We start from the raw sequence: 19,481 nt of genomic DNA, 5'->3' as shown, positions 1-19,481 counted from the left end.
AATATAGAGTATTGAGATAGAGGGATTGAGAGAGAGAAGTTGGTGACCACTTATCCAAATTGTTGGTCCTGCATGTATGTGAGTCATTGGTGCACGTGACAATAGCCATTTGTACACGTGACAATAACCTTTCCTCCAAAATTGTCCCCAAGATTAAAATGAGGACAAAAGATAACGATGAGTTTTTTGTGTTCACAGAGGAGATTCATGAAGGTCTGTTAATTTGCAATTGAATGGGAACAAACAAATGTCTGTTTGGTAGTACGATAAGGCAGAGTACGAGGTGGACGTGCAACGGGACCAATATGGAGGTGTTCTTAGAAAATTTCCGACATTTTGGTAAATTTAGAATCAAATACCAGAGAATTCCAACACCCAAACAACACATTTTAATCGCATGAAACACTTCACTCCTACACATTTTCTCGATGACAGTTTTGAATGCGTAATCTAAGCAAGATGACATTATTTATATAAATTTGTCATCATCTAAGGAAAAAAAATGCAATGTTTTCACCTTTAGAAGAATAAAAAATGTTGAACCAGCACAGCAGAGAGTTTTTTAAACAGTCTTTAAATTATAGTTCTGGATGCTGAATACTATTCATGTAATTGGTGACTTCTAATAAAATTGTGGCTTTCATTGTATTCGTAAAATTTAGAACCATTGTTTGTTGTTCAAGATATATGCCACAAATGGACCAAAGCAAAATCTAACTCCACTTTGAAATTAAAGTAAGAGTATAACAATCCAATGTGTTTGGAAATAGAATCTAAAAATAATAATTTATTTTTATAAATAATTTTAAATATTTTATTAGGAAATATATTTTTTATTTTTTTATCAATCAAAAATTTAATTATAAGATAATAAAATCAAACCAATTGAATGAAAATTATCGTATTTAAATGTTTTATATATTGTTATAAATTCGTAGGATAGGGTTTATCCGTGTCATAAATTTAACGGTCTACAACACACGAAAAATCCAATCAATTTATATAAAAAATGACAATTCAAGTCAAATCCAATAATAAGTATTCCGAAAACAAAGTTCACATGCGGGGTTTTGTTTTCTTCACATATTTTTTCAATTTTGGTTACCAATCATAACTGAGGCAACGAAAGTTCAGATTCCATAATTTTACTGTAATTTTCAATCATTTGGGGTTGCAACGAAAATCTCAACATAAATGCCTGGTCAAACTTCTAAGTTGAATAAAAATGACAACACTCTATGATCACTCGTGTTCTTTTTTCTCCTTTTCTATCTCTCACACCATTCTAAGTTTCAGTCTCACACTCTCTAGAGAGCACACTAACAGTGCTCATTCATTCGTGCCCACACGCCATGGTTAACCATTCAATCAACATCTCCTTATAAGAAAAAATTAAACCAATTAACCTCAGTATTCTTCAGTACATGTCTCGAACAGAGAAAAAAATGAGAGAAATTGGAAACTAGGGCACACGATTGACTCCGATCGGAAGCTGCGATTCAAAGAGAAATGAAGATTTGCACATAGGTCACACAAGGTTCTGATTTGTAGGAAGAGAAGGGTCATGCGAGGTTCAAATTTGCAGAAGGTTCACACAAATAGAAGAGTGATTTCAGAATACAAAATGAGAGTAAAGAGTGTTGATCGGGATATGAAATAAGAATGGAGGGATTTAAAAAAAAAAAAAAAAGAAGAAGAGGGAATTGAAATTTATCTAGCTTCATTAAAAAATACAAACATTTACTAGGGATTTTTACAAAAACTCCAAACAATTACCGGGGATTTAAAAAATCTCTATTATGTGTATTTATTAGTGGGGTTTTTTGTAACTTTTGTTAGTAATCTCTCCTAAAATTAATGTTTTTTGTAGTGAAAGATCTTATAGGGTTTAAAATCTTGTAGAGTGTTACATTCTTGAAGGATTTTGTAAAATTTAAAAGTATGGAGGATTTCTCTAATCAAGGTAATTAGGTAAATGGATGTATCTGTTGTGATTCTTTCTCTCTCATTCTCTCATTCTATTCCCTGTACTTATAATAAGAATAATGATATGTTGACAACTAAATTTTAATAACTTTTTCTTACAATTTGAGGTGTCATCTTTTAATTGGTTTAGATATATAAAAAAAATAAAAAAATGAAAAATGAAAGACCATTTAAAAGATGACACATCAAGTTGTAAGAGAAAGTTATCAAAATTTAGGTGTTAAAAAATCATTTTTCTTATAATAATGCATATTATACTTGTCATGTACCGTGCATCCTAACATATCTTTTAATTAATTTGTTGTGATATTGATCGATAAATTCAATAATAATTTTTCATATTACTTTAAACAATTGGTGATGGTTCAATTCACCCACTTCTCTAGAACTAAACCCTAATTCTAACAATTAGTTTCAAGAATGAGTTCTTAAAAGTTATTCAAGTTTAAATACGTTTTCAAGAAGATAATTTTGAATAAAATACTTTTTATCTGTAATTATTGACCATATGCTTTATGACGTCAATTATCAATTTTGGAATAATAATCAAGATTTTAATTGAATCTATTCATAGAAACATTTTGGATGCTATTATTAATAGACCATGTAGTTCGATGCATAAAGTTGATAATGTTTTTATTGAATATGAAAATCAAATAAGTTGGAGAATGAAATATTGTATAAAAAAGGTAAATGAATAATAAATGAGAATATAGTTAGTAAATGAAAAAAGCTTTTTAGATTAGTTAATAAATTTAAACAGAAATAAGTTAAAGAGAGATGAAACAAGTATATATTCAAAAAAATATAATTAAAAGATATATATAATTAATAAATTTAAACAGAAATAAGTTAAAGAGAGATGAAACAAGTATATATATAATTTAAAAAAAAATTTATAAATTTGTACTCGTGCTAATAAATGTGAAAATCTCTTATCAAACTTAACACGTATTTAAGCAATATCATAAAAATAAAATTTATTAATCATTTCTAATATATTAAAGTTCTATAGTTTTTAATTTCTTAATCTCATTAAATCTCAACCTCGCACACCTTCTGGATAAAAAAAAATAACAAATTCTAGAAGTTAATTCGTATTCACACCTATCTAAAGTCTTATTTTAACTCATACATAAATTAATTTTTCTCTTATTTTTCAAGACAAGTCATAAGAAAATCTTGAAAATACTGTTCAGTTCATCATACAAAATATGTGTATTAGTCAAATATTATTATTTGGCACATGATTAATGCTATAAACAGTGTCAAACACATAGTGAAAATTTAGCATATATTAGACGAAAGTACATGAAGACAAAAAAGAAGTCTATAATAACGTATACTTGATTACTCTCGTTTTTGGTGTGTTAGAGAGTTTAATATAATCAATATATAATAAAATATTTGTTATTATGTATTTTTAATTTAATGGCAAAATATTGTTCTGTAAAGTAACCTTCTAACCGAAGAACATGTCTACGAAAAAAATAATTTTATTTTTAAATACAAAATACATTGCATTTGTGACATCCCATTTAAGTAGGTTTAATTCTACCGAATAACCACGTCACATAGCTATAAACATATAAACAGGGAAATCAAAAGAAGTATTTAGGGAAATCACTGTTACAGTCATCCATAAACATGTAAAAGTCTTAGGCAGAATCACAGTACCTTAACTACAATTAAAAGCTAAAAGAAAAGATAGTTTTCAAAAGAGACATGTCCTAGGACAAGAGTTTTATAGCAGCTCTATAGCCAAAACTCATTCCTAGGAGCCACAAGAAACAGGTTCAGCTATGCAGCACCACTGCCCCCATCGAATCTACCACCAGGATTTGCCCCATCTGCTCCCACCAAGAGGTGATCATCGCAAAGAAAAGACAGTACAGGAACATACACAAAATGCAAAGGGTGAGCTAGTGCAAACTTCATTAACATATTATAAAACACGTACAAGACAAAGCAGATTATTATTAATGAACTTATAAACATTCCAATCATGAGAGGGCAGACAAATGCAAGTTCCTATGACTCGATATCCGGATCATACACTTGATATAGAATTCTAAAGGAAGTATGCACCTGTGCTGGTTTCTAAACTCTGTAGAGTCTAGACGCAAGGGGTTATCACCCAACCACACACAGGGTTAATCCATTAATGTCTCGGGCCCAAACTGTCCCAAGACTAGGACCTCCTGCCACTCTCACCACATAAACCATTCTGCTCTACGTGAGCGTGAAGGTCTATTAGAGTTCAGGATACCTTCCTTTATCTAGACATCTCCTATATCAAGGTATACACTAGGCATGCACTTATACATACATACATATATATATATATATATATATATATATATATATATCACTAGGAGTTTTCCCCATGAAACTCCCTCTCAACACATATCACATGCCTATCCATCACCCAAATTCAGTGCATTCAGACACTCAAGAATATCATGTTTCTGTACTCATGCTCATCACATGCATAACAATATATCTTCCAACATTCAAAACATAAATCATACATAACAATGACTACTTTTCAGTTCAAATCAAGTACACATACTAAGCATGATCACATACTATGAATAAGGAAAGTAATTAACATAAGCATGGAGTAGCATCAGCCAACACAGCAGCCCTTGTCACGAATTCTCGCCTAAGCTGAAGATCCTCGCCCAGGCGTTTTTGCTCAGGCGACCCCTTCTCGCCTAGGCGAGGGTCCAACAGTGACCACTGCAAGAATTTCATCGAATTCTCGCTCAGGTGACAGCTTCTCGCCTAGGCGAGACTGTGCCTTGCTCAAAAAATCATGCTTGTCGCCTAGGCGACCACTCGAGGTGAAATTCAGGGGTGAGTCCTTGCTATTCTCGCTTAGGCGAGGGTTACCCGCTTGGGCGAGATTAGCAGGTTTCTCACCTGCCAGTACATGCATTCTCTCATCTGATCGAACACACACACCCAGCAACCAACTTCATACATCAAGCCACAAGATTCAAACACCAAAACACAAGATCCGTTCAGAATAGGTAAAAACACTTAAGAAGACGATTACCCTAGCTTCCCTTACCTTGCTCAGAGGCTAACCAAAACGAAAACAATCCCGAGACTAAGGGTTACTTCAATTCCAAGGCCAAGGCAGTGAGCTGAAACATCAGGATTCGCGCAAGACGAAGTTAGGAAACCTTAACTCTAACTTGACTAACATTTTTAAACAGTGGAGGAATGAAAAGAAGAGACCAGAAGGCCTATTAGCTCAGCTTACCTGGAGAAGTATGAGTCTTGCTAGATCCGAGACGGACAATTTCGTGCCCTAGTAGAGTTCCTAGCAGAAGAACAAGAGGGGATAAGGAGACAACTTCAGAAACGGAGACAAGTGAAATGAGAAAGCAGAAGGGGGTCTTGGGACCCCCTTACTGGACTGGTCTTAGGCCCACAATGGCTAGGCCCAAACAAAAATAAAACTGAAATGGGGCTTACAGCATTTCTCTTTTGTTAGTCATACTTTATTCCGGTTAATAATAAACGATCTTTGAATTCTGAGAATGCGAACTTAACTCATATTTAATATGAATAACCTTTAAAAAACTAATAATTATAATTTATTTTAAATTAGAAAATATTTTATGGACATCTAAAATGGTTATCTAAATATATAACAAAAAGATAAAATATAATAAATATATCAAATAAAAGTGTACACGTATAAGTAAAGCCAATTTATTATTTGTCCTCTCTCCCACCACGCATGAAATTCTTATCTCCCACTTGTCTCCTATTTTTGTCACATAAACCTAACACAAATGTTAATTTTGTTTCTCTCATATTTTATCATTGGCTTTATCGTTGTAGATAACTCCCTTCACTTCCATTCCAATCATATCCACCCATTTCTTACACCATTCTTATCACAACCAATTTAAGGTTTTTTTTTTATGTATTTTTTGTGATCACAAGCAATATAAAATCTCAAAAGGTACACATCAATGGATTCAATTGTCAAAATCAATTTGAAAATGATTTTCATACTAATTTACAAAACGTGTGTATATATATATATATATATATATATATATATATATATATATATATATATATATATATATATATAAATATAATCTATCTATCTATCTATTCTATCTTCTATAATCTTCTATAATAATAAAAAGGATTCTTCTTTTTGAGTCTACATTTCATAATACATGTTTTACCTTTAATTATTTTAAAAATTAATTATTTTATAAATAATTTACTTTTAATCATTTTTCTAGAAATCTCTTTTGTCTTAAATCATTATTTAAATTTTCTTTTTATGTATCTTATTTTTTTTTAATTTTATATTTAACAACTATTTTAAAAATTATATATTTGTTATTGATCATAACTTAAATTTCTTGAAAATTAAGAAATACGAATACATAGGTGACAGCGCCTATGTGTTCGCTAGTATATAATAAATGATATATAGTAATTAAGTATAATAATAAATAATAAAATTAATATATATGATAATTAATAATAAATATATAAATTAATGATTATATTTTTAAATTATTATTATTATGAAAATAATAATAATAATTTAATATAATATAAATTTATAATTTTTTATTAAATTTTATTATATAAAAAATTTTAAAATTTAGTATTTTTATCTTATTTATTTCATAATATACTTATATATATATATATATATATTACAATTAATAATATATATATATATATATATATATATATATATATATATATATATATAAATATGTATAATAATTAAAATATTATTAAATTTTAATGTTTTTATCCCATTTAATAATTATTTTATTTTATTTTTATCATCAAGGGTGTTTTGGTAATCTTCAAATTTTATCTCTTAAAATAAATTTTTAATCTATCACATCACTCAAATCACTTACTAACTCCTATAAAATTTATCTTCAAATTCACTAACTTTATCCTTTAAATCCACTCATAAAAACATACATATTCATCAACTCAAATCCACACAAATCTCTCTTCTGACTCTCTTCCAAATCTATCTTCCAAAAAGAACACAGCCTAAGTTTAACTTCAGTTACTTTTTTAGCTATTTTTTTTTAAATTTATATATACTAGAAAGAGGTAAAATGTCTTGGTATAATTTATACCAAATTACAGTATTAATAAAATTGTATAAAAGATTAACTTGATTAACTATTTAATTATATCATATTATTCTGATTCTTTATTTACTTTTCTTAAAATGGAATTACATATGATAAAATAATAGGCTTAATTCATCTTTTGGTTCTCTAATTATGATGTGAGGTTCATTTTGGTCCTCTAATTCTTTTGAGGTTTAATTTAGTCCTTTAGTTTTTGAAAGAGGTTCAATTTAGTCATCAACGTTAACAACGCTACAAAAATTAACGGCAGATTGTTTTAATATGATTAGGGTTAGGTAGCATTGTATTGAGATTGGGTGATGTGGATTTGAGTTAAAAAAATTAACTTTGTTTTGAAAGGGGTAAATCTATTAGGGTTAGGGTTCTTTGAAAATAGGGAATTGAAGATCAAATTGGGGGATTTGGTGGAGAAGCATAATCAATCTGGGAAAAACCAAACGAAGAAGAAGGATTCGAAGATGAAATATTCGCTGTCGTCTTGGCTGTGGATTCAAAGAGGAAGTGTTCGCTGCCCACAATTGCAATATGGTGCTCCATTGTGAGAGGAAAAGCCACCAATGTGAGAGGAAAAACCATCACCAGGATTGGATGAGCTTGGATTTTGCATTCTCTGCGAATTACACTACAAAGAAGAAGAGTGCCCCCTCGACATCATTCACAATCAACATACACCAAATGTCCAAATGTTGAAGAACTCCCGTACAAAGAAGATGAATTGTGAAATTAGGGCTGACCAATTCTCCCTCCATATACTTTGTTGTCACCTGATCATAGTATATTGATGTCCAGCTATCAAAAAACATGCTACGTTTCTGTTCCAAAGTGACACAGCTGCACTATTCTAATGCTGTTTAACCAAAGATAACGGAATGGACCAAATTAAACTGTTTTAAAAAACTAGAGGACTAAATTGAACCTCACCAAAATTAAGGGACCAAAATGAACCATACATCTTAATTAGAGGACCAAAATATGAATTAAGCCTAAAATAATATATATATATATATAAAAATATATATATATATATATATATATATATATATATATATACATATATATATATATATAATAAACTAAAAAATTTTATATCAACATAGTTTTTTGTTTATATGATATATGTGATCTATATGAACTGATTTTCAATTTAATAATAAATTTTCAAAATACATTATTTCAATAAACAAATATTCTTCCTTATAATCTTTAGTAAAAAAAATTGAGTACAGTTTCATTTTTCTCATTCAAACCTATCACTTTTTTTTCTTACAACAAATTTGGTCCCAAGCAAAACAGATACATATAACAACCGCTACATTTGTTCTCTACATAAACTATATAAAACTCATTCTTTAAAGTTTTTCCACTAATTTTTAGACACACATGTTTGCAACATTTATTGAGAAACAGAAAATCATTTTCCTCAACAATACCAGATTAGTAGATTTAAGAATTCATTAACTGTGAATACTTAATATCTTTCAGTTGTATACACGCATATCAGTTATAAGTTGTCTATATAACATTAACATATCTAACATCATCTTTGACATAAATCAAGCTCATAAAGTTTAATAATTATAAGTTTCTTTTATATTTTTACTTAATATAAAACTTTTAACTTAAATATTTTTTTTACATGGTCCTAGTTGCGTAATAGAATACTCGTGTAATGTACTGCAATGGCGAAAAACTCGGACTTCAAGAGCATAGGAAAGAGAGAAAGTATATATATATATATATATATATATATATATATATATATATATATATATATATATATATATATATATCACATCACATAATTGATGGTTTCAGTTGGATAACACATCAAACATACACAAACATCCTATGAAAGCCTAACTTACTTTTTTAAGAAACATCAAACAGTGGAAACCATGCTTAGCAAAAGTAGAAAAGAAAATGACAATAACCTCAATGATGGGGTATAAAATACCTATGACAATCATAAGCTGCGCAAAACGTTTCAATAGCCGTCATGACCAAGAGAACAAAGGTGGCAAGAAGAGTGAAGAACTTCCATGATCTGTACACATAATCTGTTGAGACCTTTAAGATGTCGATCTTCCTCTTATAATCGTAGTACTTGTTCACTTTGTTGATCGTTTCATCTAACTTGTGGGTTTTGGTGGGTGCAATGGATTTGCAAATTCCGTCGAACAGTTCCGCAATTTCTTCCACATTCAGAGTGCTACTTGAGTCTATGATCCCTGCCTCTCTCAGCAGCTTCACATCCTCCACACTGTCTACGATTCCCGTCATCAGTTCTGTGTACCGTGTGAAGATCAGAAAATCTGGTTGGGTCAAGGCCTCATAAGCCACAAGGTTTCTCATTATCACTTCGGAGTTCACATCCAATTTCAGCACAGGAAGGAAAAATATGCCTCTCTTTTCGTCAAATTCAATGGCCATGTTGCCACCTTCCACGGGTTGGAAAAACACCCCCACTGAAAGAAGCTCACTAACACAAGGGATTCTGACAACCATACGAGTTTCTTCTACTTCCTCTTCTTCTTCAGAAAGGTTTGGACGCGGTGAAAGATCATCAAGTTGAGAGGAAAGTTGTAGCACTGGATCTAGGTGCCGTTTAACGGGTTCCACAAGAGGGATATTCACGTCCTTCAGCTTCTTTAAAGAGTCCACTGTCCATGTTAATACACCTTTAACTTTCTTAAAGGAAATTGGTACGGCTTCAGAATTTGAGCTTTTCTGGACTGCAGAAGTACCTGTGGTAGAGTCAATATTACCACGAAGTTATTAATAGTGTTGAATAATCATCTTATATTTTCTCTATTATATATCCTACACATACCTTCGCCTTGATCAGGTACCGGTGTTTCAGACTTTACAGCGTGAGACACGACCAAATGGTACATGAGATCCAAGACATGGTGATGCTTTGATACAGCTTCAGAACAAGTGATGGTGTGAGTGAGCTTAAGTGGAGAATGTTGATGACAGAACGACAAGAGCATCGAACCCAGGTACTCTTGAACTAAATGAGGAGGTTCGGAGCTTTCAAACAGCAAGATCTTCAACAAAGAGTAGTTCGGAATTTGGTTCTCCACCATGAGGATGTCCCTTATGGTGGCATTCCTAGTTAGCTTCACACCGGATAACTGAACTGGGTCTTCTAGTCCCATCATGAAAGAGCCAGATAGTTTCTTATCGAGATAGTTGTGGTAGAAATTCAACAAGAACAAAGCATCAATGGCCATGGTGTATAACAAGGTTTCATCTTTGAGGTCCAAGTATTTGTGGTAACTGGCACGGATGAAGGTTGCTGTGTCGTGGAATTCTTGGACTACTTGTTTGAGGTCATGTTTGTTGAAGTGATCAAGAACCGCTTTGGCAGCAAAAATCTTGAACCTTTCCATGGGATAGAGCTCAGGGCGAAAGTGAGTGTATGGACCAATGGCTATAAGTTGGGGAGAAAAGGCTTCTGGTTTAGCATAGCTCAAAGATTTGGGAACATGGAATATGCAAACAGGTATTTTTTTCAAGATTGAGTTGTGGCTTTCACTCACCATTTGGTTGATTTGGATTACCCAATGATCTTCGTCGGATTCTGAATTGAAGATTGATTGAGAGGCCATCTGGGATTTTGCTTAATTTGGCTGATGAATATGCAATACGTTTTGTTACCAGAATTGGTTAATTCTTCTTTGCTTTTTGCCACTAAAATGTCTCGATTGTTTATATAGGTGAAATATCAGTTTCTTCATAACTATTATGAAGTAGAAAGATGAGAAAGAAAAAGAATGAAGTTTGTGAAAGAATGATTAATGAAGATGATATGAGAAAATACTAAAATTGTGGAAAATGTTTTTTTGAATGACATGGGAATAGTGTTATAAAAAAGTTAACTCTTTCTAAAAACTTTGATGGTGGATGAGCAACACACTCATTAGGGTGCCACAGACAACCTAATTTTTTAAATCTCCAGTAAAATATGCATGAATTCATAATACTATGGTTTATTATTACAAAAGATATTCTTATTTACAAAGTCCTGAATTTTTCACACAAGATAACACACTTTCAATTTCTTTTTATTAAATTATTAAAATAGTGTAATGTATCGCGTAAACAAATATTTCGTATAATTGAGATGAATTGCATTATAAAATACTACTACAGAATGAAAGTGCCAAAGATGTAAAATAAAATAAAATTCAAATTTCATCTAAAACATGTTAACTAAATAATAAGTAAAAAATAATGCATTTTCGAAATTTTCTAATAAAACTCTTATTCGTTACATATACTTCTTTAGAAGTATGTATATTTAAAAGTTTATTAATATTTATTTTATGGGATAAATTATTGTATGCACCATTTTAATTTCTATAAATTAAATGTTTATTTAATTTTACGGAATGTTAAACCAATCATTGTCACATACCCTGTCATAAGGAAAAATTAATTTTGGATTATTTGAGTTATATTGGACCACAAAATAAAATGGTAATTAATTCAATTTTTTGAAAAAGAATTGTACCTATCAATCATAAGAAGTATTCACGTGGGTATGTTTGTGTACATACATTTGAATAAGCAATAAATACCCATAGATATTTCCTATTTCAGGCACATCACAAGAACCATCAAATTAAACTAAAATAAACATTATAAATTATAATGGCCATACGTATGTCCATATCTATGTTACTATGTCCATATCTAAAATGAATAAATGATAAAGAGCCTCATTGAGAAAGAAAGTTATTTCTATTTATTTTTTCAAGTTTTAGATTTGTATTAAAAGGGTCAAACACTTTTAAAATTATATACATTAAAATAAATATAAATGGTTTACTGTTTTATCTTTATATATTTATTTAAATTTTTTTACTAATATATATAATTAGTCCATTTTTCATAAAATATAGCTTTTATCACGAATTTAGTACGATCTCTTATTATTTGTATTCATTTATTTTAATTTTAATAAATTTTATGTGATAACATATTATTAATAAACTTTGACACATCAATTGAAATGTCAAAATTATAATAATACTTAACATAAATTTATTTGAAAAAAAATAATTTATTAGAAGATAAATATATATCATGCAAAAAGATAAAGATAAAAAAATAAATTAAAAAGCATGTTTTTTAAATAGAATAAAAATTAATATAAAATATATCTTTTTATTTTTTCTTCTTTTGTATATGAGTTGAGACAATTTTATTTTCTCTATTAAATATATTTATTATTAATGATAGAAGAAAATTTATGTCCCAACTATAATTCTTTTCTTTGACAAATTTTACTAGCCTTTTTTATTTCTAAAATGAAAATCATACATTTTTTTATTTATTTCAAATAGTCAAAATCTGCTAGATTCTTCTATATATGCATATGCTTGCGTTTGAAACGTGAAAAATGTTAAATTCACGTAATTTATAATCATGAATTCAATTCATATATAGAAATGTCGTTAATAAGAATGGGATAATAAATTGATTATGTGCTAATTATAATAGATTATTTAATGTGAAATTCGTACATATTTAATTTCTAAAATCAATTAAAAAACAAAATATTCAAATAAAAAATAATTAATTCTTGTTTTTTATTAGGAAATTAATTCAGCTAGAATTAATTCTCCGACTAGAGATGGCAAATAAACCCGTGCCCGTGGGTATCACCCGAACCCGTCCCCGTTTTGACGGGGAATCCCCGCTTTGACTGTGTATGAGTATGGGTATGGGTATGGGTAATACCCGAAATTTTCAACTGGGGATGGGGATGGGGATGGGAATATATATATACCCGCCCAAATACCCGTCCCCGCTTAAATTACTAAACTATTTATAATTTATTAAATAATCTAAAAAATATATATAAATAAATAATATATTTACACATAAAATATAATATAATATAATATAATATAGTATATATACATATAAATAAAATATACTTTTATATATATATATATATATATTTACACATATACATGTAATATAATATAATATAATATAATATAATATACATATAATATATATACATAATAATATAATATAATATATATAATATATACGTATAAAACAAATTAATCATTTAACTAGTGAGATCTTTTATAAACAAATTTATAACATGACAAATTTATAAAAATTTAAAAGAAATATATATATATATATATATATATATATATATATATATATATATATATATATATATATATATAAAAGCATAAAATATCTACGCATATACATATAATATATATACATAATAATATAATATATATTATTATATTTATATTATTATATAATATAATATAATATATACTTAAAATAAATATATATCTATAAATATATATATATATATATATATATATATATATATATATATATATATAAACATAAGATATCCACACATATAATATATATACATAGTAATAATAATACAATATATAATATAATATAATATATATAAATAATTATATATATATATAAACATAAGATATCCACACATATAATATATATATACATAGTAATATAATATATAATATTATATAATATAATATATATATATATATATATATATATATATATATATATATATATATATATATATATATATATATATATAACATATTTCTCATTCTCTTTGTTTTTTGTTATACACTTTGTTTACTCTCTCAATTGTCTGGTTTGTTTTTCAAGATTTAATTTTGAAGGTAATTTTTCTTCTTCTTATTACATAATTTTTACTCTCTGTACATGGTTATGTTCAAATAGGTGTTCCTCAATTTCATTCTATGAAATAATTTTTAGGTTACACATTTGATTATCTTTATTTATTTATTTATTTTCATGAAAATGTTTGACTCTTATTTTGTAGCTCTTCTTTTTGTTACTTTGGTTATACACTTTTTTACTCTCTTTTAATTGTTTGGCTTGTTCTTTAAGGTTTAAGCAGATCTTCAAGGTACTTTTCCTTTTATCATAATCTTAATTATACATTTTTTTTTTCCGTTATGTTATGTTCAAATGGATATTCTCAAATTTGGGTCACACATTTAATTATCTTTACTCCTTTATGATAATTTTATTTATTATTTATTTTTTGTTTCATGATAATGTTTAATTATTTACTATAGAGGCTTTGATGTGTACAAGAAGTTGGATATGGAACTCAAACCATCTAGGTAAGTTACTCAAATTTATTAATACTTTTTGTTAGTATTTTTTGTGAATTCTCATCTAATATTCTACATTTGGTGTTTGTAGGTGTTAAAAAATTAAAAGGAAAAGATGTTCTCATGAGTGAAAATGAATCTGATAAAGAAGGTACATTATATTCTAGTAATTAAAATTTTCAATTTCAATTATTATATCATATCTAATTTTTCATTTTTTTTCTATGTGTAGGTGGATCGAATGCAAATGAAACCACTGATCATTTGTAAAATTAATAAATATTTTGGTTATTATAAAATTTTAGTAATGTGTAATTTTTTAGCTTTTATATAATTATTTGAATTTTATTTAATTGTTATTTGATACTTTAATTTGAGATTTATACTATTATAATATTTTTCTTAATATTTGACATCATGAAAATCAAAAAGAGTATGTTATTTTAATATTGAATATTTTGATAGTATCATGATTCCGTTGGTGTGATTTTTAAATTTTTTTTATAAAAAAATATTTAATTGATATATGGAACAATAAAAAAATGGGTATGGGTATAAGAAAATACCCGTTACCCGGTGGGGATGGGGATGGGTCAAAAGTTGTATACCCGTTGAGTTTGGGGATGGAAATGGGGATGAATTTTTATTATGGGGATGGGGATGAGATTATGATAGCCGTACCCGCTCCGCCCCGTTGCCATCCCTATCTCCGACGCCCAACCACACATATCTTATGTAATTAATGAAATTGATTCATACCGTCGATCCCTGATAATAATACTTATCTAATAATAGAGTTCTAGTTATAATTACATATCTTTAAATTATGTATTTTAATATACAATTTTAATTTATATAATTCCGAATATACTTTTAATTTTAAAGATGTATGTTAAATTATACAAATTTAAAAATATCTTCTAAAGTACACAATATAAATTAGGAATTTTGAACTGTGTCATTGAGAATACAATTTCAGCTCATGAAACGTAAAATATATTTTACGATCTAAGTATTAATTCCAAATTACAAAGGAAAAAATTACCAAAAAATAAGTATTACATTTCAAACTTTAATAATTATATGAATTACATTTCAACAATTTATTAAATAATTAATGATTAATGGGTTTTAGTCAACTGTTATTATTACTCTTTGATGTTATTCAATAGTCAATGGGTTTTAGTCTACTTATTCAATAATTAATATTCAAAGTGAGCTTTAGTAAGCCTTGTATAATAATTAATATTAAAATTGACTAAGAAAATATTAAAATAAAATAATAATTTTATATTAGTTGTACAAAAGGATATTTCAATGATTAATAAAAATTATACACAATAATATATTTTTTTTCTAAATAAATTGAATACTGTAGAATTTATGGTTTGGTGTGTGTGAGGAAATCCAAGTTTAAGAAAAAGGACAGTTCTTAGTATTTAATGAGTTTTTTAAATTTGAATTATGTGTATCTTTAATTTTTTTCACAATTTAAATATTTTTCTATAAATTTCCATAAGAAATATTGAATTTATTATCTCAATTTTTCACCAGAAATATTGATTTTTCGTTTTTCTTAAGTGTTTACTTTCTCGATTAATGAGAGATTTTCTTTTATTCGAAGCACAAAAACTAAGTGTCGAGTTTATTCATTATACGACAGTGAAAATATTTGTAACGAAAAAAAAAACAGATGAATGGTTTAATTTGAATTTGTGATGAAATATTTAGCAATGAATTATTATTTCCGTCACTAACTCCATTCTATTATTCTACCAATCTTTTAGTTACACAATTTTAAAGAAAGGACATTTTAAATATTTTTTTAAAGAAATATTTCTTCACATAGCTTGCTTCTTCAGATTTTAACAAACACCCATTGAAAAATATTGGTCTAAAAATCCTCCAAATTTTTTACTAGTGATTAGCACAATGAACCTTTGGATAGCATTTCATTTAGTAAATAAACTATGTATTAAAACCAACACCTTCGATTCACTTATTTCTCAATTTTTTATACGTCAATTATTTGTATATCTAAACTCCTTCCAAAAATTTGTTGAATTTCTTCCTAGTTAATCTACCTTCTTCACCCTTCTGTTCTTTGTCTTTCAAAGTTCAAACACAACCATAACACGCAAACCAAAATAAATTATCACATCATCACGATTCACATCCAAATCTTATAATTTTCCCTTCACACTTCTTTTATAATCATATTTGCTTCATATTAAAATAGAGAGACTATTATTAATCATAGTATTGCATTTCAAAACTGCTTTGCATGTCAAAAGTGGGTAGCTGCATAACTTAATCTTATTCTTTATTTTAATAATTAATTTTTTTCTTTTAATGTTCATAATGGGATGATATTGTTATTTTTTATTTAGTTTTTATGTACATAGAATAAAGAATAATTTGCTTGTGTGTGGCCCGAAACTGATCACCTCAACACACTTTTGAAAATTTCTTCCTACAGCCCCATATTTTCTTACTACACCCACAAAAAAACAAAGTAAAAAATCAATTTTGCCTCCCTCTTCTTCCCTCCTCTCCGGCACCTTCATATTATTCTCCAGTTCCACTCCATTTTCTTCTTCACCTCCACCCTAAAAACATTCACAAATGTCTATTAAAACAAATGGAAGATAGCAATAATATGAAGTGTAATGAAAAAGATAGAAATTAACTACAAAAGATCCACGATGAAGGATATGTGGAATGTAAGCTCTAGATTCCATAATTCACATGAATTCATGTGCATGTTAGATTATACAATTCGTAATGTAAAATTACATTACAATAGTACAATCAGGAATGTAATCCTATATTATAAATTATATAATTTAAAATGTAAATTTGTATTATAGATTATACAATTCAAAATATTTATGGATCGGATGATCTCAACCATAATTATGCATTGGTAGTGGTATATTGGAATTTTCAAAAAATATGAGATGCAGGAAGAAAATATGGAGGTGCAGGAACCCACACTTCTTCTAAACCAAAAACGAAAAAAGTAAAACAAAATAAACCAGCCCACATTAACAGCAGATAATACTCATAAAGATGAATTAAGCTTAGTGAATTCCTAAAATTTAAACATTGGAGGAAGTTGTATTACTAAACTATTTTTCACTTAATAAACACCTTAAGAAATAAAGCTGCTGAATGAATAGCAGTGAAGAATATAAGTACAAGATGATTCAAAAAATCAGATATGTATCTGGTAAGCTTAATCGAAGTCACTTGCTTATTGCCAATTATCCTGTTGGATTGAAAGCTCGAATGCAACAAAATACAATGGCTTATGGGTGCTCACTTCGTAACAAAGTCATCATGCTTGAAAGTAACACTGTTTCAAATTGAATTTGTAGAAATTAAAATTCCTTTTGAAGCCACTAATTGTGAAACTGTGGAGTAAACAGGAACTGAGACACAGGTTCTAAATCGTACAATTGTTGATCTTATTATGATTTAGTTGTTGGCATTTCCAATCTACGAGGTCCCCATAGATTTTTGATTGTGTTAGTAAGAATTTGTTACACCCTTGTTGTTGTTTTTTTCCAATCTGACAACGACAGATCATTAGTTCTTCTGCATTACAGTTCTATCCTCTGCAAGGTCAACGGATCCCATAATGGCTTCATCACTCTACTTGGGGAAACTCTATGTTTCAGGTTTTGTAATAAATTGCCATCTTTCACTGTGTGTGCACTTTCAGAAGTTTGTGATAATGTCAAGGTTCCTTTCTCAATGAAATTAATGATGTTGACACATGTGTTTCTTCTGTCCCTTTTCGGGAATAATGTAAACCGGTGGCTTCCTCAGAAACACCATATATTTATGATCAGTCTTCAATGCCATTTTCAGCATCCAATGCAGAACCAATCTAGAACAGTACTTAACAAAGTCATGTTATGTAATGGATCCTTATCCTTCTAATAACACAATCTATGTGGAAAAAAATCTTGTGTTTGTGAAGCTCCTCACATACAAAGTAATCATTACATTAATCAACCTCTCATTAGACTCTGAAATTGATGAACAAACTTTGAATCTGTGTCAAGCAATTTAGATTCACAGAATTCAATAGTGCTTTCTCCTTCCTCTCTCAACCTTTTTACTCAATTTAGTTTTGCTTCTATCAATGTTATTTAAAGCTGTCATGGATCAGCAATAGCCCAAAAAGAAAGCTTCTGTGTTTTGGGTCCTCTCTCATGTTACAACCCACAAATAAAAAGGATATATACATAATTGAGCCAATCTTTATTGTTGAGGGTGAAGTGAATTTGTGTGTGCTTAATAATTTTGGAGGATTTTAATGAAAGTTTTTTATGTATATAGATGTGTAGTTTAATTAAACACTTCAGTAAAAATGTCAACAATTTAAGCAAATGTGTAGTTTATATATATTGTGTATGTATAAAGTAATTAAAGATATTAAGTGAAAAGTAATATATATTTGACAAAAAAGAACATCTAAAATGATAACTAAATTTAAAAAATTCAACTGTTAAAGAAACAATATGATGCAGAATTTCTGAAAATAGATTTGAGTTTAATTTTTTCCTAAAACAAATATTTAAAAAGAGTCAATAAACATTAAAAGTGATTGATTTTCAGACTAAAAACTGATTCAAATAATTTGAAGAGTATGTAAAACTAAAGATCTTTGTCATATACAGTAAAACAACTGCATCTGTTCTAACGCAGTCTTTATTAAATTAACACTCTAATTTAAAATTCATTAGTTGATTCAGACACACATTTTTAACAGTTAAAAATTAACTAGTATTAACTTTAATAAACTTCTAAACAAAATCTAATATTTTAGTCACTTCAACCTTTTCTTCTCTTTCTCGATTTTGCCGATGTCATTTTAAAGTTCATGCAATTTTTATTCAGGTGGAATTCAGGGTGAAGAATCATATTAAATAATCTCCGAGTTCACTGACATTGTTAGTCCTTAAATTTGTTATCAAATTATCTCAATGGTTAAAGATTAGAATTGATTAAATTTTAATTAACAAAAAAAAAAAGACATTGTTATCGTTATGTACTTCGTCCTGTCCCACTCTCACCGCCGAGAACAATTTTTGCCGGAAACTGGAAAATGTTCACACCAAAATTCCACTACAACTTCAACATC

The 19,481-nt window shown here is 28.3% G+C and overlaps 1 protein-coding gene and 1 long non-coding RNA gene across 2 annotated transcripts; both read right to left on the bottom strand.

Moving 5' to 3' along the window:
- Positions 1 to 3,599: 3,599 nt before the first annotated feature.
- On the bottom strand, positions 3,600 to 6,008 carry LOC146887302 (uncharacterized). The gene is made up of 3 exons (XR_014994164.1): positions 5,258 to 6,008; positions 5,063 to 5,138; positions 3,600 to 3,836 (listed from the first exon to the last, which is right to left on the bottom strand). It is a non-coding gene; the product is annotated as an uncharacterized LOC146887302 (long non-coding RNA).
- A 2,940-nt stretch (positions 6,009 to 8,948) lies between these two features.
- LOC114181547 (putative UPF0481 protein At3g02645) lies at positions 8,949 to 10,940 on the bottom strand. Its single transcript, XM_085672206.1, has 2 exons — positions 9,985 to 10,940; positions 8,949 to 9,898 (listed from the first exon to the last, which is right to left on the bottom strand). Exons 1-2 carry the CDS (start codon positions 10,766 to 10,768, stop codon positions 9,087 to 9,089), a joined length of 1,596 nt encoding a protein of 531 aa, XP_085528332.1. The 5' UTR covers positions 10,769 to 10,940; the 3' UTR covers positions 8,949 to 9,086.
- Between the last annotated feature and the right edge of the window lie 8,541 nt (positions 10,941 to 19,481).

Source organism: Vigna unguiculata, chromosome 4 (assembly GCF_037176805.1).
Source record: "Vigna unguiculata cultivar grain cowpea cultivar isolate G323 ecotype 2 chromosome 4, ASM3717680v1, whole genome shotgun sequence".
NCBI lineage: Eukaryota > Viridiplantae > Streptophyta > Magnoliopsida > Fabales > Fabaceae > Vigna > Vigna unguiculata.
This window is presented reverse-complemented; position numbering and strand designations above follow the sequence as displayed.

What these genes read in the sequence shown, in the direction of transcription:
- LOC114181547 (XM_085672206.1), bottom strand. Translation starts at nt 10,768, where the DNA reads ATGGCCTCTCAATCAATCTTCAATTCAGAATCCGACGAAGATCATTGG. An exon ending in GGTACCTGATCAAGGCGAAG is followed by an intron (nt 9,899 to 9,984) that starts GTATGTGTAGGA and finishes ACTCTACCACAG; the next exon opens with GTACTTCTGCAGTCCAGAAA.